Here is a 25,265-nt window from a genome sequence, read left to right on the forward strand (position 1 = left end):
AAGCTCTTAAAGTGATCTTTGCGATGGCTACAAGGATTACATTTATAATTTTTGGAAGAGATCCTTGCACTCCTCAACCTTTAGGTGTCTCAAAGGTTACCTTTTAGAATTTCTTTAAGTTCTCTCCTTACCTATAGAAAGTCATATAAAAGAGAACTTTAAGAAAAGTTATTGTTTATTGGGCTCAGGTAATCCCGTACTTACCGTCGGAGCCTGTTGTTGCCTGCGGTCACATAATGCGCGGCAAATCCCTCGGCCGGCGGCCCACGCCGCTTTCACGTTTCACCTTTCACCTTTCACAGTTCACTCCGCCGTGTAGCGGCACCTGCACCAGTAGCTCACAAAAGTTAATTAGGCACGTCCCCTCTGCTAATGTAACCTGCCGTAAACATAATGTCACGCCCATAATATTGCATAGTCCGAATTACATTCTCTGAATTTTCCAGATGCTCGTATGACGCGCGCCGGCAACCTCGGCAAATCGCAGAGCGATGTCCGACGACACGCACGGGCACGCGGCGGCTTCGTAAGTGCACGTGAGCGGCAAAGAGAGGGAAGGCGCGCGGACTCTCGCGCTCGCACGTCGCATGCCGATGCGCCGCGATGCGAGTGAGTACACACGATGTGCACGATATAGCGAGTGTATATGTCTATACGGTGGAGATGCGCATTGGACTGCGGAGAGCGGGGCAATGCACCATGGGAGAGGACATGGGCCGTGACTGCGTTTAGCGGTGTCGAAAGGGGGCAGCACTGGCAGCAGCGACTTCGCTCCGTCTGTTCCGAGCAGCCCCCACCAGCGGGCTCGCGGCATCAGCGGCGTCGGCGGCTAGCGAGCAGCGACGGCGAGCGAGGATCGTGGCGGCGCCGGCGGCAGCGGCCCAGCATCATCAGCACAGCGCACGACATGCAGCCCGCACTGCTCGAGCGCGGCCGTCGAGCAGTAGCACCAAGTCGCCGCTTGCGCATGCGCGGCTCAGTTTACGGTTGGAGCTCGGACGAAAATGGCGTCAGCTAAGTTCCTTGAGGAAGCTCTCAGCACGGACGTGGACGAATCAGCAGTTAGTGCCATCGTCGGCTCCCTCGAGACGCAGCTGGTCAGCGGGGCCCAGCCTAACCCCCAGCAGCAGCAGCAGCAGCAGCAGCAGCAACAGTCCGCGGCGGCGCAGTCGAGCAACGGCGCGCCGAGCAGCGTAGTCGCGGCCGCAGCGGCGGCGGCAGCGACGACTCCGCCGCTCGACGGCAGCAGCGGGCCCCTGCAGAAGCCACCGCAGCAGCATGTGGCCAACGGCACCAGTAACGGTGACCAACAGCAACAGCCCCAGCAGCCCCAGCAGCCCCAGCAGCAGCAGCAGATCCCACCAACAGTCCTCGCCACAACGACGACGCCGAGTACGACGACGAGCAGCAACATGACTGCCGCCGCGCCGCCGGTCCAGGAACTCGCCAAGCCAACGCCGAGTGGCCAGCCCCAGCCCCAGCAGCAGCAGCAGCAGCAGCAGCAGGTCTCAACCATGCAGCCGTCTCCGCAGCAGCAGTTTGTCCCGCAGCAAGTGGCCGGCAATCAGGTTACCAGTAATCAGAGCAACCAGCTTAGTGCACTGGCCAAGGTCCAGGGGGAGCATGTGAAGATTGTCTATCCCGGCAGCGGCCAGGTCATCGCGACCACTGGCGTTGTCAACGCTAACAATAAACTAACGTTTCCCGCGCAGAGCGTTGCCCAGCTGGCCAACGGCACCCTGGGTGTCGTCACCACCCAGACCGTCCTCCAGAGCACCTCTAACAGCGCAGTGAGCCAGGTCTCCGCTGTATCTGGCCAGGCCACCGCAGCTGCTACTAATCAGGCCCAGACCATAAATGTCAACAAGCAGACTGCCCTGGTCATTAAGACAAGCGTCGCCCCGACTGGCATGGTCTCCGTGCCCATGTCCGTGCCAGTCACGGTTGCAGCCAATATCACTAACACGGCTCAGCCGGGAAAGGCAGGTGTCACATCCGCAATAGTGCCCAGTAACGTACAGATACTCAATGTCAATGCCCTGCGGCCAGCCACCCCGCAGGTGGCTGGCCAGCAGCCCGCTAAACAGGTCGCTTCTAGGGTCGTCATTGGTCAGCACATGATGGGAGGACGAGCGGGAACCCCTGGGGTATGTCCTACATCTCAAGCCTCGCTCTCTCTTTCTTACTGTCTTTTAACCCTCTAACTTTCCTGCTCTCTATTCTCTTTGCACTCTTCCTCCGCTCGGATCCTTGTTTCGGACTGCTCGTCAATTAAAGTGTCTCTGAAATGTGGGTTCTGGCGCTTATTTGCATGATTCATGAGTGAAATGCTTCTGGTGGTTCATCTACTTGCCATTTGTTTACATCTGCTATTCATCTCGATCAGCTGCTTGGGCAGAGTCATTGAGTTATTTTATTACTACAAGTTTTTTACTTTACCTCTAAACCGATAAAGCAAAACAATTTAAAAATTTTATTTTGCCCATATGATTTTTATCATATTTTTCAAATTTTTGAGATGTAAAAATGTTCACATTCAAGGAAAAAGCCATGTCTAGGTTATGTATAAAATATTAGTGTTTATCATCTGGGCAATTGATTTTTTTTTATTTTTCTTATTTTTTTACAAGTGTAAGGCATGCAGCTGGCACTAAAAAGACTCTTAACAAAAAAAATAACGCTTACTGTTGTGTGTTCTAATTCAAACCCAAAAAATTTGAGTATCTTGATTATCCAATTTATTATATTTTATAGTTTTTTGAAATCGAAAAGTAAAAAGCTATTAGATGCACTCTTAACATTCCCCCTGCACTATTTTTTAACAACTGTTTGCCATTTTTAGATAACGCTACAGACTATCCAGGGTTTAGCACAAGGTGGTACACAAGGTCACCTGCTCTTGAAGACAGAGAATGGTCAGTTTCAGTTATTAAGGGTTGGACCAGCTAATCCAAACAATGCAGCAGTGACTCCCAACAGCATCGCTGGAAGTGCAGCAGTTGTTGCAACACCAGGCGCTACGGGTACAACGTATCGTCTGGCCTCATTGCCAGCTGTAAGTAGGCTGAACGCACAGTTCACTGGTCCACCACTCGCCACAATAAGAAAACCCATTCAGGTGACGCACACTCATACCTCTTATAAGACTCGAAGTAGCTTCTTCGTAGACGTTTTATTGGTCTCTGTCCAGAAATTTTGAGTTGGAATGTTGCAACTGCATAGACTTTTTTATATTTTATTTGGTTCATCACGCAACTTGGCTCTGGCGGGTTTAAAAGTCTGGCATCACAGAGACAATCTGTTTTGGTTTTAAAAATAGGTATAAGCTTCTTTTATTACTTTATTTGATACCATTTTTCTGTATACAAAGTATGAATAAAGATGAAATGTTTAATTTCCATTTTATTTATATTCATGTTTATCTATTAGTTTCAAATCTGTGCATGAACAATTTCTAGAATTTAAAGTTTTGTCTTGTGTGCAAAAATTTATTCCTCAATTAGTTGCTTAACTGTAGTAGTTACAAAATGTAGACAAAGATTTCCATATTCTAAATCAGTTTTCTACCTATGATTTTGCATGGCATCATGTACTGAGTTTTTTTTTTTAAATCTTAATAGTAGCAATATACTATACCTCATTGCTATGCTGTTCTATCACACAAGCATCAAGCAAGTATGGTTTTTAAAATATAGTACATGTAATTCAATGCAATAGTATTTTACCAAGCACAAAGATAAAGTTACTCATCAAGAAGCACTAAATACCAGAAATGCTAAATGCAAATGTAATCTTCCTAATAGTAATAATTACCAATAACCAATACACAAATTTGAAGCTACATCCTGCACAAACTGTTAAAAAAAGACGAGTCTTTACAAGGTACAAGTGCGTTAATAATTTTGATGATGATAATAATGAAATACCCAGGTTTATTCAATCCAAGAAGAAATTGTTCTGAAACCCATGTGCAAAACGCATGAAAAAATTGTTGATTGATTTTCTTAATTAATTGAGTGTTAAAATCTGTATTTAATAGTAGATCAAATTCATTCATGGTTAAACTTTTTTGTAATTGGCAATAAAAGAGGAAAATCTCTATAGAAAGTGCGTTTTAACGTTCTAACCATGAATGAAGATCACTTATTGAAGTATAAAATTAATTCTAATAATTCTGTTCCAACAGACTGTAGCTCCTACTGTAACGACCACAACTGTAACCGCAGTGACGTCAACCATAGTTGCTGCAACTACCACGGCTCCAACGCCAACGCCGACTCCAGCATCAATGGCAACCCCTACGCCTGCTTCGACACCAACATCAACTGTTTCGCCCGCACAAGCGTCTCTGACTCCGGCTCAGATAAGAGTAATGGAGAATTTATCGATACTGCTTTAGTTCAGGTGTAATGTTAACCATTGAAGGGACAGAGTCATTCAAGAAATAACGCTACACCTAAACACCTTTTATAAAACAACGCTAAATATTAATCTTGATTTTTTTTTTGTTTTTTTTTTTTGTTTTGAAACAGCATCGTCAGGTCAATGATAATACCAAAGAAAAGTGCCGTAAATTCTTAGCGAACTTATTAGAGTTGTCTAGTCGTGAACCTAAACATGTGGAAAGAAGTGTTCGGACGTTAATACAAGAGTTGATTGATGTTAAAGTTGAGCCCGAGGAGTTCTGCATTAGATTGGAGAGATTATTAAACGCGTCGCCACAGCCGTGCTTGATCGGCTTTCTCAGAAAGAGTCTGCCTCTGTTGCGCCACGCGCTCATCACCAAGGAATTGGTCATCGATGGCATACGGCCGCCGCATCCCAATTCTCAAATGTACATTCAGGCATCAGGTTTTCCCGCGGCGTCGCCGACAGTCGTCACTCAGGTTATTTAATTGGCTAATTGAATGTTGTAAATTAATATCGATTCATCTACATTTATTAAAAGCAATGTCTTGTAAAACTTTATAATTTTTGTGTATATAACATACTAATTTGGTTGTAGTATTTAATTACATGCTTACTGATTTAAAAATTTCGTTTTAGCAAAACCAAATTAGGCCAACTGTAGCTGTTTCTCCTGCAGTCACGGCAGCAACGCCAGTTACGCACGTTCCTGCCACTGTAGCTCTTACACCACCAGCCACAACACAGGTGAGAGTCATGGCACCTCTCACAGGAGTTACGAATGTTCCGCGACCTCCTCAACCTATTCAGGTTCAACAAAAGCTGGTAAGGATTTTTCATTGATATATAGAAAATACAATCACATTGATTGTTTGTGTGGTAGAGAGTGTCACTATGCGAAGATTATATATATTTTTTTCTTTACAAAAAATTAGTCTTCGAATGAATTGTAAAGTTTATTTTAGTCTTGGTTTTGTAAATTTTTCAGATAATGCGTAGATCGTTAGTGTAGAGTAGATTTTTCAAAATCTATTGAAAATGGTAAAGGTGAAGGCATCGTCACCCGCAAAATTTATATCAATAATTTATCGTTCAAACTTTGAAATCGCAGATTTACTCGGTCCAGCAATTTTAGTTTTCAATTTCAAATAATGTTGTTTGGAATTCTGTCAAAAGCACAGCTTCGTACGTGATATGCACATGTATACCATAAATATATAAACTTATTTGTATTTTTGAAGAATGTGGATAAGCCAGTGGTGTCTTCTATAAACAAAAAAGTAAATATCAGTCACAGTATCTCACTGTCTTCCATTGCATGCTCATATTCCTTTGTGGATAAAGTAATAGTATTGTAGATTACAAACATTTGACCACTTATCAGTAGAAATAACATTTGATATCGCATGTATAAATTTAATGAAAGCGTACTAAATGAGCACGTGAATCTAAACAAGTATTTTAACCTCGTAGAAACCCGTGTGAAACATTTGTTCAGCCTTTTCTTTAACCCGATCTCTTTTTTAGATTCGTCCGACAACGCCGATACGACCAGGATTGTTAGCTACGTACTCCGCAAAGACGCCTGTAATTGCGGCGCCGGTGCACCATCAGATACAATCGTTATCCACAGTCGTAGTGAGCACAAGTGCGACTAGCAGCACGACGGGTGGCAGCGGTGCGACGACAACGACGATCCGCCAAACCACGGGGCCGATTATCGTGCAAAAGACCCTTCCGTCGACGGCGGTGTCAAAGACGGTAGTTGCGTCTTCGCACAAAACCATCACCACGACCACAACCCTAAACAAAGCCGCAGTGCCTTCCATACAGCCCAAACTCGTGTCTAAGGAAAAGGAAAAGAAAACGTTCTCGTCTGCGGGATACACGTACGTTTTTAGTTTATATATTTCATACAAAGATTCTACATTTGGTTTCGAATAAGTTGGTAATCGTGTGGCTTTTTGTAGGGGTGATGATGACATTAACGACGTGGCAGCGATGGGAGGAGTCAATCTCGCGGAAGAATCTCAGAGAATCCTGGGATCGACGAAATTCGTTGGGACACAGATAAGATCGTGTAAAGACGAAGTATTTCTTCATATGACCCCTCTTCAGCAAAAAATTAATAAAATAGGTCGGTTGATTGATTATAAGATTACTTTTGTGTAAAGTGAACGTGCAACAAACTTAATCATACAATTTTTTCTACAGTGAGTAGTTATGGTTTGGAGGAACCTAATCAAGAAGTAGCGTCTTTAATTTCACACGCAGCGCAAGAAAGGTTGAAAAATCTAGTAGAAAAGCTGGCTATTATAGCAGAACATAGAATAGATTTGGTGAAGGTATGCTCGCCATTTAGTACACATTAGCTATCACTCTGTGGACAACACCAGAAATTTTATTTTAAATCTCTTTCACAGGTTGACCCTAGATATGAGGTCACGCAAGACGTTAGGGCACAGTTAAAGTTTTTAGAAGAATTGGATAGGGTAGAACGTAAGAGACACGAAGAACAAGAAAGGGAAGTTCTGCTAAAGGCAGCAAAGAGTCGAGCGAAAACGGAGGATCCCGAGCAAGCCAAATTGAAAGCGAAAGCGAAAGAGGTTAATAATATTTATATTTACTTCGTAATTCTCAGTTTTTGACAGTCTATAATTGTGTTCTAATCAACAATGAATATCACAGATGCAACGGGCAGAAATGGAAGAGGCTCGCCAGCGCGAAGCTAATCAAACAGCCCTTCAGGCTATTGGTCCGCGCAAGAAACCGAAGCTTGATCTCGGGGGTTCCTCGGCAAGCAGTCCGGGTGGCACTGCAGGTCTGGCTGGTACCGGTGCCGGCCTCAACCGCCAAATGCCCTTGCGACCGCGCCTCAAGCGTGTTAACTTCCGAGACCTGCTCTTCCTGCTGGAGCAAGAGAAGGAGACGTGTCGGAGCTCGACCCTGTATAGATCATACCTAAAGTGATGCCGCTGTGGCCGCCGCAGCATACGTCGATTCTATCGTCGCCGTAGCTTACGCGAACAGATGGCCTTTCGGGCAACGACAATGATGGTGATGAATACAAAAGCTCGCGCGTGTATTCACACTGCAGACGCACATCCACCGCTAGGTTGTCTTGCGCACGTCTGTGTCGTCTCTAAGACTTTTTTCTTTCGAGAATGTCGAGGTCGCTAGGGTGCCAATGCTTTCCTGGGCGTGCAATATGAGACGCATGGACGTTTGTGTACCTCGTACAACTGATTGTCGATACTAAGCTTCCCTTATATATTTGTAAATTGACTGAAGAGCGAAGAAGATGAACTTTAGAAAAGTGTAATATAAGATAGAGTTTCTTTATTTTTTCTTTCGTCTTCTTAATCTAATTCTAGTTATTCTTGAGTCGCGGTGTTACGTCATCGAGAAATCGAGAAAGATGAATTAGCGTTGCCCTGGTTTCAACATTGACAATTATTGCTTTTATTTATTGAAGTTAGAGGATTACTGACTACTAGACTAATTTCAGTTCATGAATCGTGAAGGCTGTGTTTTTGTGTGCTATGATGATGAAAGATTATACACTTGATACATTTTTTATTCAAGAAAATAAAAATTATTAAATTGGTACGATGCTAGCGTTTACCGCGTATGAGCTAATTAAAAATTTTTTTTTCGTTATCTATTTCTACTGTAAAATTTAAAAATCTGTTGATTTTCTTCCATGAAAATGTTGCAACCAGGGTAAAAATGAGGCATTCTCGTTTATGAGAGTATATATTCATTTTCTACTAAGGAGTAGGGAACTGGTGAAGAAAATGAATGCCTCGAGTCAATGATATACAAAACACAGGTAGTGCGTAAACGTTTTCCACAGCTAATGCATGCGTTACGGTCACAAAGTACACGAGTTTGGAAAATTTTCGTTTCGTTGTATGTGTTACAACTACGTGTTGTCGTCATCTGATCTGTACTTTTGAAATTATTTGCTGAATTTATTTCTCTTCGCAAGTGAAATAGTGTATTTTCATTTGAAAAGAAATCGTTGCGAGCGTATTGTCCAAAAAGTATGAATATATTATTTGTACGATATTTTAATTGATTATACGATTATATGAGAATCATGATTGTTTTTGTCAATATTATTAAAAACTTTTTGGTCCCCAGGACTATTGTTAAAGATATCTCGTTTTTATACTTACTTTACTCACAGTCAATCGAGTCCAATTTTTTTATAACTTTTTAAAGTTATAAAAAAATTGGACTCGAATTGAACTTATTCAAATAAAAAAATAATTATTTTTTTATATTTGGGCAGCAACGTTGTCTTGTGATCGTGCAGCATAATTTGGATTTTACTAATTAACAACAATAACAAAGTAAGAAGCAGTTGGCGTGTACCTGATTTTTGTGTTAAAATAATAACAATGGAGTCGCTACGCAAGAATAATGCTGGTGCCTACAGTTGCTAAGATTAAAAGAAAAAGGAAAGCGATCATTCTAGAGGCAACTGAAACAAGAAAAAAAAATCTTGAATTCATTAGACGTCTAGCGAGCGATTCTCTTACCTTCCATTATTCCCACATTAATCTTAGTCAGAGCCACTTTCCGTAGTATTTAATTTGGCACTAAAATAATCACAAATCAAAAGAAATACATAATTCCTACTGAGATGGTTTTATGTTTCAAATACTGAATTGTCAAATGGCGTCAGTGTGTACGATAGAATTGAACTACAAATCGCAAATATTAATATAGTTTAATTTGATACTGCGAGGTAGTTGGAAAAAGTCATCAGATTTAGCAATTGTATTGGCGTTGCTTCTAAACGCAATTTTGAGATCACGTTCTTTATAATATCCAAAAAGGCATTTATCAATTCATTTTCTTTTCTTATGCGTGTATGGTCTTTGTAATATATTGTACAGCGACGAAATTTTTTTACATGTACAGAAATAAAGATAAAAATAAAAAATACGAAAATCTTGAAGAATTAGTATAGTATCGGCGAGATGCTTGCCGATGCGAATTTTTATTTACTAGCAGATGAACTACTCGAGAGTATAAAGGAAAAATATTGTCACAATGTAATTGTAAATGAGAGACAGAGAAATACCTTTAAGAGTTTAAGAAAAGAAGCCTGTACGTAAGTGTCGCGAAATTGCGATGTATATTCATATTATGTAGGATTAGGGAGAGACATTTATGCTTCCTCGCGCACGTCTTATGGACAAGCATTCTTTTATTTTTTTTTATTAAAATAATGACAGTTCGTTTACGACGATATTGCGCATAATTATATTTATAATGAAGAAAACGTCAAATGTACGGCTAATGAATAATATTACGAGCTGTAAAAAGAGACGACTTTTTTCTCGACAAGTAATTCCTAAAATTTATTTCGACGAACAATTTTCTGTATCTCAAAAACGTAATGTATATAAATTAGAAAATTAATTATTACTTCGTTCATAAGTTGTAAACATTACTGCTATACATTAAGTACGGAGATATATTTTTCCTTTTAATTAATTCAATACCTGCTGCACCATTCTGTGCGTAAATAACTGATAATACTTTTCGATCTAAAGATCTTGGTTTGAAGAAGAAAAAAAAAATTTGTTTGTAATAGAGGTTACACACTTTACTCTTCTGTGTAACGAGTAAAGCAAGCCTTCGTTTGCTCATTTTCTTTTCTTTATATTTATTTTGCAGCAGTCGCGAACCTCGCCTGCATTTTATCGTTCGAACTGCAGATACCCTCGCGTATTTCAAAATTCCTCGTAAATCGTCTCCTAAAACTGCCACTACATTTTGTTAAGAATTTGTCAAGTATATAATGAGGATTTAAGAAAAAATGTATAAAGTAACGGTATAGCAGTTTTGGTACCGTATGCTATTTTTACAAAATGTATTGATTAAGCCGTGAGAAAATAAATTGATTAACGCGAGCATAAGAGTTCCCGCAATGAACAATCACTTCAAAGTGGTTGCGTATTTTCTTTTTTTCTTTTTAAGTATAAAATACACATCTCTGTGCTATTTGTACATATACTTTTTTTTTGTTTTGTTAGCTCTTTATGTATGAATTTTCTTTGATATTCAAAGTTGTTTTTTCGTAATAAAATTCTATAAAACAAAAACCGAGTATCCTTTACTTTTGGGATTCTCTAGAGCTTGGGGTAAAAATTCAAACGTCACGTACTTTTCAACAATCTGATGAGTACTGAACATCGATTGCTGGCTATTAAATTTTAGTTACATTATGTTGTGAATTATTTGAAATAGCGCCATTTTGGCGCGCATTTTGCGGCAACTATAATAGGGGTATCGAACGTAAAAAGGAATAGCGAGAAATAGAGAGAACATGAAGGAATGAGTCCGTTTATAAAGTTTGCTACTGATTGGCTGTCAGCTGCTGTTCCTCTCGGTGTACCTTTTTACGTGTGATAGCCCTAATAATCAGATCAGCGGAGAGCGCGTGGCGCGAGTATCGCCATCTTGTTCGAACTTGTCAAATCTTGCGTTGTCTCGCTCACTTGTCAAGCACCTGGGGGCAGTTGGCGTCTCATTTCATCGCACCTCGTGATTCAATAAGTTCCTCTTTCTTTGTCAGATAAAGGATTCAGCAAGTACAAAAGGTAATTTTTCATTACATCGGTTATCATCACGACGAAATCCGAGTCGGTTAATTACTTATATCCGTGTGTTTTGTGATCAGGGTACTTCTAAACGTTTCTTAAAGAGTTTTTCAACGACGCTGTCGAAAGCCAAAAAGACGGCTGCAGCAATTATCAAGTAAACAAGTTCGTGTTTATTGCTATCGACGAGTTCAAGAGGAATTTTCTGTAAGTACCATTAGATATTTACTTTTCGAGGTTAGTGTGTTTGGGAAAGCCGCATACATGGCGTTTGCGCAGCGTGCGGCTGACGCGGAGAAAAGCCCCTTTGTACGCGGCATTAGCAGGGTGTTTAGTTCCGAGTTCTTGGAATGAGCGTTTTACTTTTAGGTAGCCGTTATCTCGTTGTTTTTAAAGAGTATAATACAACTCAAATATATACGTTTTGCTTTCCGAACTTTGGTGCAATCCCAGCGTAATAAAGTTGAGTTCCACGTAAAGCCTTCTCAGTATTTTATTATTCGTACTTAGTTCGACTTATATAGTTACATTAACTGCATCGATAAGATATTTTTGGTATACAGACCCTATTCGCGAAAAACGGTTTAATATGTGCGATGGCTTCCAAGAATGATATAGCTGCATGTAATTCGAATTCTGTGAAACACGTTTCCCCTCGCTTTACAAGTGCCCACAAAGTTTTTTTGTAGAAATTTGATTTATTATGAAATGTTCCATGTAAATTTAGGTTAAAAGTGAACATTTCTCCGTGTCACGAATCACGTAGAATTTAGGCATGAAAAGATGTATGTCATTGAGCATGTCATATTATGATTTACTATTGAAATTTTGCTTTTCTTTGTGGCTTTTATTTAATTGATGTTGGTATAAAAATAATGAATATTTATTATATAATATTTTAATCAATTGATCTATTTATGTAATCGTAAGTAAACACAAAATATAGTTTATGTCCATAATTATTAATCACATTTTTCGCATTTAGAATAGGCTTTGAAATTTGAATAATTTGGCGCGTTTGGTAACGTGCAACGATGCAACATATGCGCATGCGTGCTGTACGCTTGTAACTCTGTCGATAGTCGATACTTTTGCTTTTTATTTTAAAGTACCCGATTGATCCTTTAGTTCAACAAAAGGCTTATAATTTTATGGCATGTGAATGTGATGTTGGGAATGGGCCCTTGGATCGTCTCGATCTAGGTATATCAAAAAAATGTCGTAAGAGCCGCATAAAGCGACCAGTGCCTTACGAGTATATGTGTTCCATCCTTGTCTAGGGGAGTGCTAAACTTCTCTCCTTTCATACAACACGAGTGGCGCTAGCTGTCACAGCGCTTATATACTAACTACCTACATATCTTGCCGCTTGCGAGTTGAGTAAATTGAAGCGACTTCTAGCGAGCGAATGTTGAACTTACGATGCATCCCTTTAATGAATACTAGAAGTTGGCTTAGCGCGCGTGCCGCGCGCGTTGATTTTGTTGTTGAACTCTCTGAAGTTACTCCCTGTTTCCGCTGTACCCACCAATGAAATTTTTTGATGACGGTCTGATTGGCTCTGTAAGAGCTTCAATTCGATACTATCGCAATCTCCCTTTTAGAAATGGATATCGCTTATCTAACGTTTTAACTTAAAGTTTAATAATTTAAATCAGAATCGCATACCGGATTCACCTATTTATTAACCCTTATTTATCACTATACATTGATAAATTCATTTTTATTATCAATTAAATATATGTTATTATGTCAGTTATAGCATTCCTTTTTTATAAAATAATTTTTTATTTTATATGAGATCGCTTATTATTTCAATTGTGATCTGATTTTAATCAAAATTAGAAACTTTATTTTTAATCATGTTGGGCCCTCCCTTTTTTTGCAGTTAAACTATGACTGCTTATAGAAAAAATTCTTTTTTGACATGTCTGCGCAAAAATGACTCAAAAACGCCTTGTAGGTTACCACTTCGCCCACATTTTTTCCCCGCGCCACAAGAGCGCATAATTCACTGTCCCGAAGCAAGAGCTCATTACACAAGGCCGAAGGAGTCCTAAATATCGTTGCATATATACGGGTCGCGAGGTGGAATTTCACCTCCTCGCGGCGCTTCTCGTTGAATCGTCGACGCATCCTGTTCGTCCTGGGAGGCACTTTTGGCCACATCGCGAACTGGATAAGCGAGAAAAGGGAGTGAGAGAGAAACGAAAAAACTCCTCTCGGACGACGGTTCCGTTGAATTTCGAACTGTCTTCCACGTTGACGCCGAAGGCGATCTACTCGCCTCGACTTCCTTTCGCGAATATTCTCTTTCTCTCTCGTTCTGTCCGCGGGCTGCGGGTTCGTTATCTGTGCCTTTTTTAAATTTCAAACTGACGTTAGCCTCAGAGCATTAATTTTTGGATCGATCGATTTTCATGAAAATATTTGCCTTTAAGAATAAAAATTTTAATGCGATTGTTTTACAATTACTTTTTATTGGGTATGTCAGTATATTTTATGCGAATATATTAAATATAATTAGAATACATTCTTTTTATTGAAAAGTTTCCTCATATGCGAGACAAATATGAAAAATTTCAGAGGTATGCCAGAACAATAGTTCGGTAAAAGAATGTAATGTGGATATTATAAATTTTAAAATACTGATACAACATAACTCAACTGTCCAGGTCAGTGAGTTTTAATATTTCGAATGGTATTTATTGTATCATGTGTTTCTAACCTACGTCATAGCTGAAATAGGACTCCAGGACAGGAAGAATATTTGCACTATTCTGCCATTTTAAAAATTTAAATAAATTTTAGGAATTTCATTAAAAGATATTATGGCGTATAGAGTTTACGGAAAAATATGTTTAACTTCTGGCAGATTTCTAAATAGTGTTTTATTTTGAAACCCTGCTTTTAAAAATAGAACTGTTGTTTCCTTCCCGTTTTATCAAAAAGTTTTTTTACTCAAGTTTTATTAAAAATCCCATATTTTATTTGAAAAATAATTAAAAGTTCAAATAATACATAGAAATGTATTATTATCGGTACACTTGATCTCAATTTTTTTGTCGAAACAAAAAACCTTTCTCCGCAATTCATACCACTTTTTCCTCTCATGAAAAGCTGGACTACAATTTTATAAAAAAACTAAAACGTGATATTTTTCATACGAAGCGCGCATATCTCGCGTACAAAGAGTCTCAATTTCCACGTCCGCTATGTGTACAGCATAAAAGCGAATCGAGAGAGAGAGAGAGAGAGAGAGAGAGAGAGAGAGAGAGAGAGAAAGAAAGAGAGAGAGAGCGAGAGAGGGAGGGAGAGGGAGAGAAAGAACGAACGCAAAATTTTAACGCATCGCATTATAACATCGCTTTGACCAATGCCAGCATCCCGGGAGTCATTAATACATCTCATATTCAGCCAAACACACATAATAATTTATATACAGCCGGTCTCCGGCGAGCAACGCCCAGCCTGTTTGTTCGCATATTGCAGAACAATAAATATTAACATAACCTTATCCGACCCCCTCCCCCTCTCACTTCCTCCCTCTTTCTCTCACTCTCTCTCTCTCTCTCTCTCTCTCTCTCTCTCTCTCTCTCTTTCGGCCTCTTTCGCTGTCTCGCTGGCTTCGCGTCTGCTGCTGGTGCGCCTCGGGGCCGATCCAGAAATGGAATATAATCAGGCGAGCGCTTCGCTCGGCAGGTTCGGGGGATGACAGCCCCGAGCGAGCGGCCGCCCGCGGGGCCTTCGCTCCGCTCTGCTCCCTCTATATGTATACAACACGTATACAGAGAGCGCGCGCGCGCGCGTGCGAGAGAGAGAGAGAGGGAGAGAGAGAGAGAGAGAGAGAGAGAGAGAGAGAGAGAGAGAGAGAGAGAGAGACGTGGCTGGTGCAGCCGCAGAGCGCGGATATTGAGTTCAGCCCGGGTAACCATGGAAACTGGCCCCGCGGCAGCGACGTTTGTGCGCCGAGAGCGCGAGAGCTTTATCCCTTATTCCCGCGCGGTTCAGCGTTATCCGCGGTAATGTTCGACCCCCACCTCACCCACCCACGCCTGCCAGCCTCTGACCCCCGCGGGGCTGGTCTGCTTTTTTTGCGCGCGTGAGTTCGTTGGATGGCGAGGCTTTTTTTAGCGCTAATGTGTGGCCTGGATCATTGATGAGAGGTGCTTCGGGCGATTTTTGTGATGGTTTTCCGGACATTTTGGAGGATAGAGAGAGCTTTCTCCAAGTTTCGAGAAAGCTTTCGGAAAGTTCAGAGGAGATTTTAGAACTTGATTGCAGGGAAATGAGATGTGGATACACTTGCGTTTTCCAGAGCTTTTTATTTTCCAGCTCTGTATCTAAAGCGCAATTTTTGCTCGCTCCACTCGGGATTATGGAATGGCGAGCTTTTTTAGCGAGTTTCTTCTGTTTCAGAGTGGTTTCCTTATTTTCGAAGGCTCTTTTTAATTCCGCGGACAGTTGAATGCTCCTGGGAGAAGAGAATTATTATTAAGATTATATACGCACTGTTCTGTGTTTTGATATATATTGTGCAGCCTGCGTTTGTTTACGTTATCTTTTTGTCTGGTTGCGAATGTTTTTGAAAGACAGGCGAGTAAAAGCTAGAAAAATGGTGTTTACTCAACGACCATTTCGTTTTTAAAGGATTTATTTTGGGTTCCGCCGTGCATAGAAAGCGATATTTTCATGTATTAATTACATTGGATTTTTTTTTTCGTCTTTGGTGTATGCTCAACTTTTTGAATTCAATAAGAAACAAGCTTTATATAGTTATAGTAATAAACGTTTTTATTATCGTCAATCTTGATCAATATTATAATAGATACATCTCTTGGATGTCGTACGGACATTTCCATTTGTTCATAATATTTATATATATATTCCTCGCCACCTAAAGTCTAGCAAACCACAATCGAAGCAAAGCGTTTTTACGACCCCAGTTATGGTCGGTATATTAACATCAAAACACCTGTCACTTACTTCTCTCATAAATTACTTTTCGTTCATATGCACTTTATACTTTTATATATTTAGCTGACTTCATGAGATCAAAATTTTTCATATACGTCGATGATAAAACCGACTTGTTTTCGTTGTTTAATTTACTTTTTTTCGTAACGCTTCACGCATATATTACTCGTACTTTTTAGCATTTGCAATACATGCAAAATGATAGTGTATATTTACAAACATCGCGTTCAGTAATTTGATACACAGATAATATACAAGCTTGAGTCACGAGGCTTGTGATATATTTAATTGAAAGCTTTATACTTTATTTTTTTGTAGATTTTCATTTTCAAACAATAATATAATGACGTTTAGAACGTACATTCGGTCAATAGAATTCTTAAATTAGCATTGTTTGCATAAAAAGCGTTTTACAATTTTTCAAGCCTCATATACATATATTATATATTACAATAGAAAATACAGATTTTCTTTTGGGATATAGGTAGGTACAAAGTCAAAATTGCAAGACACGATGAACAAAAAACGCACTTGTAAAATATCGAAATTTGCATGTTCAACGAAATATTATTCGATGATTGATAGCGCGTGCTTTTCGTCAAAGTATAAAATTTAATACTTTAAAAATAAAAGAATAATATTAATAAAATATGGAGTAGAAAAAATAAATAATTTCTGCAGCACTGCGTACACTGGTTCAAGGTGGAAAGAGAAATGCCGACTGAACTCGCATATCATATTATATTTTTATTCACACACACACACACACACACACACACACACACATATATATATATATCGCCCGAGTTCCAGCGCATTCGCAATCGAATCAAAGTTAGTCGACTCGAAAGTCAATCCATATATTACAATTTCGCTCCCCTTTTCACACTTAATCGCGTTCGACGCGTAAAATTAACCTTTACATTATTAAATAATGGAAATTCATGTGCTGTTGAAAAATAGATTCGTGTAAGAACTGTAGTGTTTATAATGCATACTTTCGTTATATTTTAGATTGGACTTTTTTAAAAATTATTTTTATAAATAAGTTTGTACATTTATTTTGTTAGCACGGAAATATCTATATGCAAACTCTTTAAAAACACTATTAAAAACAAAGCAAATTTTGCAAGTTTGTAAACTAGGTGCGTGAGATAAAGTATGCAAATGGGCACAGCAACGTAATTGAATATTAAAGCGTCTCTTTAAAAGCGAAAAATTTCCTACTAGATATTATAATCATTGTTAAGGAGATGCAAAGTATTAATCGATTCCTGTCTTATCAGAAGCAAGATTTTTTAGTAAAATAATATTTTTATGCTTTTTGCATTTGTACAAGGAACTTTCATTTTTTTCCTCAACGAACTATCAACATAACCGCATCAGTCAATTTTATAAAAAAGTTTCTCTTTCCAAGTATTCATCAAGCCTCATTTCTAAACTGAAATAATCGTGTCGATAAGGAAGGTACTCTCACGACCCTTTTCACATCCCCTTAAACCGTATACATCGTATCATTCTCGTTCTCCATACTTGCGAAATGAGACGCGTCGAAAACCCTATCCCTATACTTAAGCTTCTCACTCGAGCTCATCGTCGCGTCGCGCTCTTAGCGCCCTACTCATCTTTCTGTGCTGCTGCTGTTGACCGGCTGCATTACCCAACTCCGCCCGTCAGGTATTGTTGACCACTGATTGCCTGACGAACAGGTACTCGGAAAACTGCTGGCCCTCGACGCCACCGCCGTTGCTGGCTGCGAGCCTGAAACCTGCGTTCAGCAACCTCGTGATAGCTTGGACGCTGTTGAGCTTGCAGTAACCGTTTAGGGGGAAGCGGATCACGTGTCTGGCGTCTTGCTGGTGCCAGGCGACCCCTGAACGAGCTTCCAACACAGCTTGCGTCGTTTCTGGGAAAACCTCGTCGAGTAGGGCTCTTCCGCCGGATAGCATCACTCGTTCGCCAAGGTCTGGGCTCACGTGCAGCGCTACGCACTCGTAGCTCTCGGAGGTGGTGCGCAGTTTGCTATCGCTGGGGGTGGACGGGATGTGGGAGCCACCGCCGACGTTGTTGGAACCACTACTCGCGCTCATATTACGATGTAGGTTACTCTGGTCTGGAGTTGGGCTCGGTGTGCTCGAGGAGGGCGCGCCGCCGTTTTTGATGCGCTCTTTCTTCATTTGCTCGAGTTGTCGAATCATCGCTACGAAAGATTAATAATACGCGATTATTAAGATTTACTTCATTTATTTTGTAAAAATTGTATGTCAAAAAGGGTGTACAAATTGATTTTGCAAAAGTTCCAAGTAATCAGAAACGAGTAATTGTGTAATTTAATTTTTAATTAAGGATTAACCATAGAAAATAAAACTTACGAGCGATATCGAAGTACCGGGCTTCTTCGAGAAGTAAATCGAGATCAGCGAAGTTTTCGGGTATGAGTAATCGCGAGTTTCGCATAAAGTTCAATATGTGTCTGAACATCCCTCCATCCCTGTCGATAAAGTAGTGTTGTTTCAGCGAATCCAAAACAATCGGAATGCTGCCGTTGAACAGCTTTGCCAGCCTGGAATCAGGGTATCTGAAAAATAACAAAATATTCACTTCATTAGTATATAAAAAGTTTGTAAATTAAGTTTTTGCATTCCGGTAGGATATGGATATATTATTCATAATCCTGCAAACAGCAATCATTCGGAACCCTTTAATTTTCTCCAGTATACACAAGACGAACAAAAGAAAATTAAAGATTTATCGAAGCGGCATTTGGCGTATCGAAAAAGCAAAGAAGCTTACAGGCTCCCGATCATACGTTTCGGCAGAGAGCAGGTGACCGCTTTTACGTATAGCGGCACCTGCCCCCAGATCACCCCGGGACATGGACGACCAGAGGCAATCGAAACTCACTTCGCAGCAGCTGTTCTTTCAACCAAGTTTATACGGCCAGCCCATTTATTTCGTTAATTAACGACGTGCCACGTCAACGAGGCCGTGTTGTTTCTTTTTATAAAGGTTGGCTGTTATTCTGGTATAACCTTAACAAAAGTCAATGGTTCACTTTTTGAGTCGCGAATGAAAGCATAATAAATGAATCATAGAAATTATAAGCACATTTTTCATCCGACGAAATAGGCTAAATGTTTGTCATTCGCGGGTAATCAGTAGAATTGCAATGTTTCAATCTATAAGTGACTCGAGGTATAGCTGATGACTATGCAAAATTTCACCCGTTAAAACCATTATTATCAAGCACTTTGATGCAGGAGGTGAGCAGGCAATCATAGTGCAATGAGTGCGTGTCGTACGTTTTCTCCGTAAATCGTTACTTTGTGGTAATTGACGTTTCCGGTACTTTTTTATCGATCAACGGCGACGACAAATGCTTTTTTAATGCAAACACCGAAGCTTGTTCGATTCGTCATCATTAACTTGTGCGGACATACTTTCTTCTCTATACGATTATGGCTGGCTCTAGTTTGAAGTCTTCGGCGATTGTAAAATAGCATTATAAATATGGCTTTAGCTCTATTAATCTGCTACCTATACGATAAAGAAGTATTGATTCTGGAGTCTAGAAAAATTAATGATATAATTTATTGACAAGTATAATTCCTAATATATTTAATTTTATCATTTCTTATTAGAACGTTTTTTTCCCAATAATGAGTTACCGGCTCATCGTAAAAAAGCGCAATAAATTTTGTATATAGTAAATTTACGCATTCCAAACCCCACCGTGTAGTTTGGCTGAATCATTAACCTTCAAGGTTGACGCGAAGGGTCCCGTAAAATTCTGAAGGTCATTTTTTGTAAGCCGTATACAAATTATCATAATTCTTGAAAAGTAAAAAAGTAGTCTTCTATGTTACTTTTGGTTTTTAGCTTCTTGAACTTAATACGTGAAAAGTGAAGTATAACTAAAGCGAATAACTAAATGACATTTGTCATTGTTGGCCTATCTCAAAGCGATGTCGGATAATGGCTATTATACTGTCAATACTTTCCATTTATTAAGATGTACTTTCATCTAGATAAGTGACAGACATCGCATTTCTAGTCTTTGCCGTTGATAGTTTAATAGAAAGGCATATAATAATTCACCTTTGATAATACTTATCGCTCTCTGCAATTACAATTTAATATGCTAATGTTTATGGTTCTCCTAGCTCGCAAGACTTAGCTAAAGTTTGTAAATTCAAACAAAACTCAACTCGTTCGAAATTAAATTCCATCGCATGACGAACCAAAGTCTCTACTGTATTCCCTCGGGAAGATCTGACCCCGTCGCATGCCCCATAAAAAAGAAGCAATGCAAAAAGCACATAACTTCCCATTTTGAGAAGCAAATCCCTGGCAAACAAGAGTCGAAAAAGGCCGCACACATCCCAGCACGATTTACCCATCCCTCTCACCTCCTCCGCACACATATATCTCCTTAATCTGCCAAGCGCGGAAAAAATCGTCCCACGACTCGCGCTCGCACGCGGCTTGCGCCGTCTCTCGAAATCCGCGGGAGAGCAAAGGCTGCAGCGCAGAGCCGCCGCGAGCCAAATAACAAAAGCAGCACCGAGAGAGAGAGACCGGAGCCTTCGCTGTGCGCAGCATTGCCTCGGGGCTGCTGCTGCAAGAGAGAGAGAGAGAGAGAGAGAGAGAGAGAGAGAAGGAGAGAGAAGAGCCAAGCGAGAGCGAGAGAGAAAAGAGCTGCCCGAGGCCGCACGAGCCCGTCATTATTATACGCTATCGCGCCGAGGAGGAGGGTATGGGAACCGGCCCCGGGGCACATACCCTTATATATACCTCCTCTCTGTCTCGCTCTCTCTCTCCGGCGCGCGTTGTTCCATAACGCACACGAGTGCAGCGCCGGGGCCCGCGACGCGGAGAAAGAAACCGCGCGCGGAAAGAAGGAGAGCGAAGGCGGAAAGGGGAAAATAAGAGAGAGAGAGAGAGAGAGAGAGAGAGAGAGAGAGAGAGAGAGAGAGAGGGAGAGAGAGAGAAGGTGAGGGCGAAAATCGTGATGTAACGTGTGCAACGCGCGTAAGAGAGAAAGGAACAATGAGGTTTGATGTGCTCGCGGCTTTATTGTGTCTTGCGGACGGGAGATGCTGCAGGTATTATTTGTAGCCGATGGAAATTAGTATGCTTTCGTTGTAAGTGTCGGATTGGAGGATCGCACGTCGAGGCCGATGTACACTGATTTGAGCAAGAGTAGGAGAGGGAGAGTGTGGGGGAGTTATCGAGATTTGTGAGGATATCGAATGGAATTGGCGCATGTGGCGCGAAAGCGGGATTAGAGGGGTTGTTCGCGTTTGTGATGTGTGTTCGATGATTCTCCATCGCCATACAGAGTCGAAGTATTTTCAACTACACGATATATGTTTCATTTCGAAAGACAAACGATCGGCTTTTGGCTCGCGTCGCGGAGTCTGTAAAAAACCGAATAAAGATCGCGCAATGAAAGAGCACGTCGATTGTCGCGTTAAAAAGGCCAGAGGAGAATTTATCGTTCTGCCTTTTACGGAAAGGCTGAATGCGAATTCCGAGCACCGAAGGTTGTATGGGTACTAAAAGGCGAGTATGCACACGCGGCCAGATAAACTACAATGGATGTGCTCTCTCCCTCGCGCCCGCGCGTGGAAATAAGAAGAGAAGAGACGAGGTGAAAAGGAGAGACGCGAAAGAGTTTAAGATTGATTGAGATATTTACTGTTCGATAAGTCGAACTTGAAGCGTGAGTTACATTATAGGTTGTTTTCGTTTGGAGCGCAGCCTGTAATGGTTTGGCATTATTTTGACCGAAAAAGGAGTGGTTTGACGCTAGACCAATTTGGCCAACAAAGAGGGATGCATGCTTCAACCGTGAATAAATTAATGGGATGTAATTGAACCGAACGCCGCTTCAGCGTGAGCTAGGATTGTCTCACCATGTTCGGCATTTTCTACTCGCCGTGAATACACAATTCCATAGTAGGAACACAGTCGCGCTTTTTTCTGAAATCGCACGATAATTTATCAATCCTTTCTAGAATAGCGTTTCCCTGTGTACTAAAACCAATTTCCTACACTCGATCTGCGTCGACCTCCTCCCGACTCTAACGGACTCAAATTAACACTTCATAATTCTCCGAGCGCTCGACAATTCGGACAGACGGAACGTAGGAGGCAATTTGAAGATCCATCCCCGCACAGGAAGGTCCCCCCTCTCAAAGAAAGAGGAAACAGCGAGTTCGCGAAGGACGAAGGATGCTGGGAAAGGACGGCGAAAGAGTGGGAGGAGAAGGAGGAGGAAAAAAGGCGACCGGGGGCGGAGGAGAGAGAAAGAGAAAGAGAGAAAGAGAAAGAGAGAAAGAGAGCCGTGATTACCTCGGGCTGTTTCTGGGGCCCGATCCCCGGGTCAGATCCGACTGCGCCGAGAGAGAGAGAGAGAGAGAGAGAGAGAGAGAGAGAGAGAGAGAGAGAGAGAGAGAACGCTATGGGAAAACGCTAAGCGATCGGCTCACATCACTCAGATTCTGCGCGAGCTCGCGATCTGCTTTCGTACGAGTTGGGACGCACCTCTGGATGGCGTGTGTGTGGGAGGCAGTGTGTTTTGGTAATTTTCGTTATGAGAGACTGGCTGGAAATAAGGTATGAAGTATCGGCGGTAAAACGTGTATTTTTGTGCAATTAATACGTGACGTTGTTGAATCAGCCGAAAGTTCGTTAAAGCTACTACATCGGGGAAGTGTAATATATACAACTCGTAAAATAAAAATCGAGAATTTGATTTACGAGCTAATTTTGTACACGAATTCAATTTTGAAATGCACGCGAGAATTGATATTTTTAAATTTCCAGAAACTCCAGTAATTTTCACGTCAGCGCGAACAATTTATCATGTACATTCTGTAATGTTCGCACTGCAGTCGAAAGATTCAATAGCATTTCCATAACTTACTTAGCCGATCTCACTTAACAACCGTCCGCTCGTTCTCACACGAACACGGAGCAGATCAGATACACACGATTCCGACTTGCGAAACATAAAGAATCCATCACACCTAGAACCAGCGAAGCTGCTGATTTTGTTGCCTTCAATTACCCCATCCCGAGGAATATCTATCTGCCTGAGCGCACATACACACAACTTGCCATGTCAATTACTGCAAAAACGAGCGCACACTTAGCCCGCATCAACGGCGCAATAAACTGCGGCGTAGCACAGCAGCGGTCGTATCTCGCGTGAATCGCTACTTGTAACGAACGTCCGAGTCGAATTCCGTCGCTTAGAGACTGTACCCGGCACAGAAATCGATGGAGCCGATCGGCTGTATGAGAGAAGAAAATAGAAGCCCGTATGCGCTAATGATGGCAGGTGAATTTCTGCTGCATCGAGATCTCGCGGTCATGCTTCACTGGCTAAGGGGATTATGCGCTGCGCCGGGATTAATGAGATGCGTGAGGCCGAGTGTCGCGTGGACGTCCTTTTGGTATGGTGTCTAACTGTTACGAGGTACGGTTATTGTGATCGTATGTGGTTTACCTTTTTTTAATCGCAGATGTTTAATTGCTGGAATCGATGTTTAGATCGACCGATCGCATGAAAATCGGTATCGAAAGTAGGCAAACTATGAACCGATTTTAGTTACGCTTGATTGAATTTAAATCGTATACAGATAAAACATTCTCGCAATTCAGCTCAGCACTTTCCGCACTTTACGGCGAAAACCAAATAAAGCGCCGCGATACCGATCACCATTAATTCTATCATCGACCGGGATCGGACGCAATGCTGCCGCCGCTACCGATGCAAAAAATGCGAAAAATAATTGAAAGCATAAAGAAATTCCGCACGAGAGAGTTTCCAAGCGCCGGCTAAACCTCGATCTCGATAAGGTTCGAGATCGGTAGCAGCAACGAGCGCGTGTAGCGGTGTATACATGCAGGGGCGCGTTCGATCGTTATCTAGGCCGCAAGGACGCTCGCTCGGCTTATTATAAGGTCCCGAAAGTGCGCAGCCGGTAGCTTCGACCGTTTATCTAATTAATTAGATCGGCACACTTTCCACAGCCATTATAATGGCCTGCCACTTGTATACGCAAGAGAGAAATAACGATGCCGGCAGAGAGATTGTGAGTATGCGAGGCTATGGAAGGGAGAATCGATAGTATATTTTGCGGTTTGGAATGCATCGCTCCAGCGCGAGAGTTACTTTCAGCGAGACAATAAGGTCAGCTCTGTGTGTAATGAGGGAGGAAGGCGCAGTCAAGCATGAAGCGATGGACTGGATATGTGTGTGTGCGTGCGCTGGTTGACTCGCGAATTCTTCTTGCGTGGATTTTTAAGTATACTGCAAAATGCCAATGGAATTTTGTTGAAAAATGTGATTTATTGTTACCAGTGTGCGGTAATGATTAAATTTCAATTTCAATAAATTTGCTTTAATTCCTAGAGTTGATGTAAACGCTAAACCGGCGCGGCAGGTCTAATTATTAGCAGTATAATTGAATTCTATGCAATCTATAAATATTGAATCCATCATCAATGTATATCGGCTATTAATAATTTTCAATATTGCAAATATGATATGCGATAACCAAATTACTGCTGGGCAAACTATTCTGCGAGTGTGCTAGTTGAATCAAAATTTCCAGCGTTAATTACAGTGTTAAAATTATGCCTTTATATTAGAAGCAGAATTTCACGAAATTCATTAGCTCCGAGCGAAATTGATACCCGAACTTGATTAACATCAGTGCATATAGAAATCGCGTTTTATAAAACAATTTATGCATTGATTCCGAATCGTCATCAATATTACCAGCTCCACAGCTAGCAAACTACTCTTCAGCCAATCAATATCAACAACGATTGTATTTCATTAACTCTGTACACTTTGATTTGTTCAGCACTGGCACAACCGCTTCGCGTTTCTTCATCTCAGGAATCAAAAAAAATAGCTCATCAGACGACGCGATAACGGCCTGTCAATTAGAATTGTCCTTTTCGCGCGCAGCGACTCCGTCTCGCGTTCAAATTATACGGCCGACCGCGCGCGATTCTCCGCGAGATATCCGTCTACGTCTTATATCTCCTAAGCTTCGTTATAGAGAGGTGTCCGCGATGTTGCGCTGCTTTTTCGAGCCTATAACGACTTTCATGGGAAATGACCTCCGCATCTCAGAGCCGCGTGCATAATATCGCTCGGCTCTAATTAGATCAATTACGAAAAAGGAGGAAAAAAAGCTTCGTCTCGTAAATCAGCGAAGGCCTCGAAGCGGGCACGCG

The 25,265-nt window shown here is 41.3% G+C and overlaps 3 protein-coding genes and 1 non-coding gene across 11 annotated transcripts in view; 2 read left to right on the forward strand and 2 right to left on the reverse strand.

The window, feature by feature from the left end:
• Nucleotides 1–835: 835 nt before the first annotated feature.
• Nucleotides 836–10,338, forward strand: LOC100119872 (transcription initiation factor TFIID subunit 4). 6 transcript variants are annotated; one of them, XM_031933749.2, is made up of 12 exons: nucleotides 836–1,568; nucleotides 1,713–2,147; nucleotides 2,843–3,118; nucleotides 4,187–4,369; nucleotides 4,533–4,886; nucleotides 5,047–5,232; nucleotides 5,649–5,687; nucleotides 5,935–6,296; nucleotides 6,378–6,544; nucleotides 6,622–6,752; nucleotides 6,831–7,013; nucleotides 7,096–10,168. In XM_031933749.2, the coding sequence occupies exons 1-12, from the start codon at nucleotides 1,005–1,007 to the stop codon at nucleotides 7,375–7,377; spliced, it is 3,162 nt and encodes a 1,053-aa protein (XP_031789609.1). In that variant the 5' UTR covers nucleotides 836–1,004; the 3' UTR covers nucleotides 7,378–10,168. The 6 variants fall into 6 exon arrangements, with proteins under 6 accessions (XP_031789609.1, XP_016840341.1, XP_031789610.1 ...); XM_016984852.3 differs by having other exon boundaries at nucleotides 836–2,147; nucleotides 7,096–10,338; XM_031933750.2 differs by having other exon boundaries at nucleotides 836–1,982.
• A 377-nt stretch (nucleotides 10,339–10,715) lies between these two features.
• The window catches only part of LOC103317166 (F-box/LRR-repeat protein 7-like), a 41,061-nt gene continuing 26,511 nt past the window's right edge, over nucleotides 10,716–25,265 (forward strand). For 2 of the 3 annotated variants that reach the window (XM_031933757.2, XM_008214124.4), the window contains exons 1-2: nucleotides 10,716–11,027; nucleotides 11,108–11,234. The gene's annotated coding sequence lies outside the window, so the exon portion shown is untranslated. The remainder of the gene's footprint in view (nucleotides 11,028–11,107; nucleotides 11,235–25,265) is intronic. The other variant, XM_008214123.4, reaches the window with a different exon arrangement.
• LOC116415877 lies at nucleotides 12,238–12,341 on the reverse strand. Its single transcript, XR_004226430.1, has one exon. It is a non-coding gene; the product is annotated as a U6atac minor spliceosomal RNA (small nuclear RNA).
• LOC100119903 (BTB/POZ domain-containing protein kctd15-like) overlaps nucleotides 15,799–25,265 on the reverse strand; it is a 24,438-nt gene continuing 14,971 nt past the window's right edge. Inside the window, exons 4-5 of the mRNA XM_001603555.6 lie at nucleotides 18,377–18,582; nucleotides 15,799–18,204 (exon numbers count right to left, since the gene is read on the reverse strand). Coding sequence (XP_001603605.6) covers nucleotides 17,678–18,204; nucleotides 18,377–18,582 — 733 coding nt within the window. The 3' untranslated portion in view covers nucleotides 15,799–17,677. The remainder of the gene's footprint in view (nucleotides 18,205–18,376; nucleotides 18,583–25,265) is intronic.

The sequence above is a fragment of the Nasonia vitripennis genome, chromosome 1 (assembly GCF_009193385.2).
Source record: "Nasonia vitripennis strain AsymCx chromosome 1, Nvit_psr_1.1, whole genome shotgun sequence".
Lineage (NCBI taxonomy): Eukaryota > Metazoa > Arthropoda > Insecta > Hymenoptera > Pteromalidae > Nasonia > Nasonia vitripennis.

Coding starts and splice junctions, on each gene's coding strand:
- LOC100119872 (XM_016984852.3), top strand. CDS start 1,005: ATGGCGTCAGCTAAGTTCCTTGAGGAAGCTCTCAGCACGGACGTGGAC. Junction 2,148..2,842: donor GACGAGCGGGAACCCCTGGG/GTATGTCCTACA, acceptor TGCCATTTTTAG/ATAACGCTACAGACTATCCA. Junction 4,887..5,046: donor CGCCGACAGTCGTCACTCAG/GTTATTTAATTG, acceptor ATTTCGTTTTAG/CAAAACCAAATTAGGCCAAC.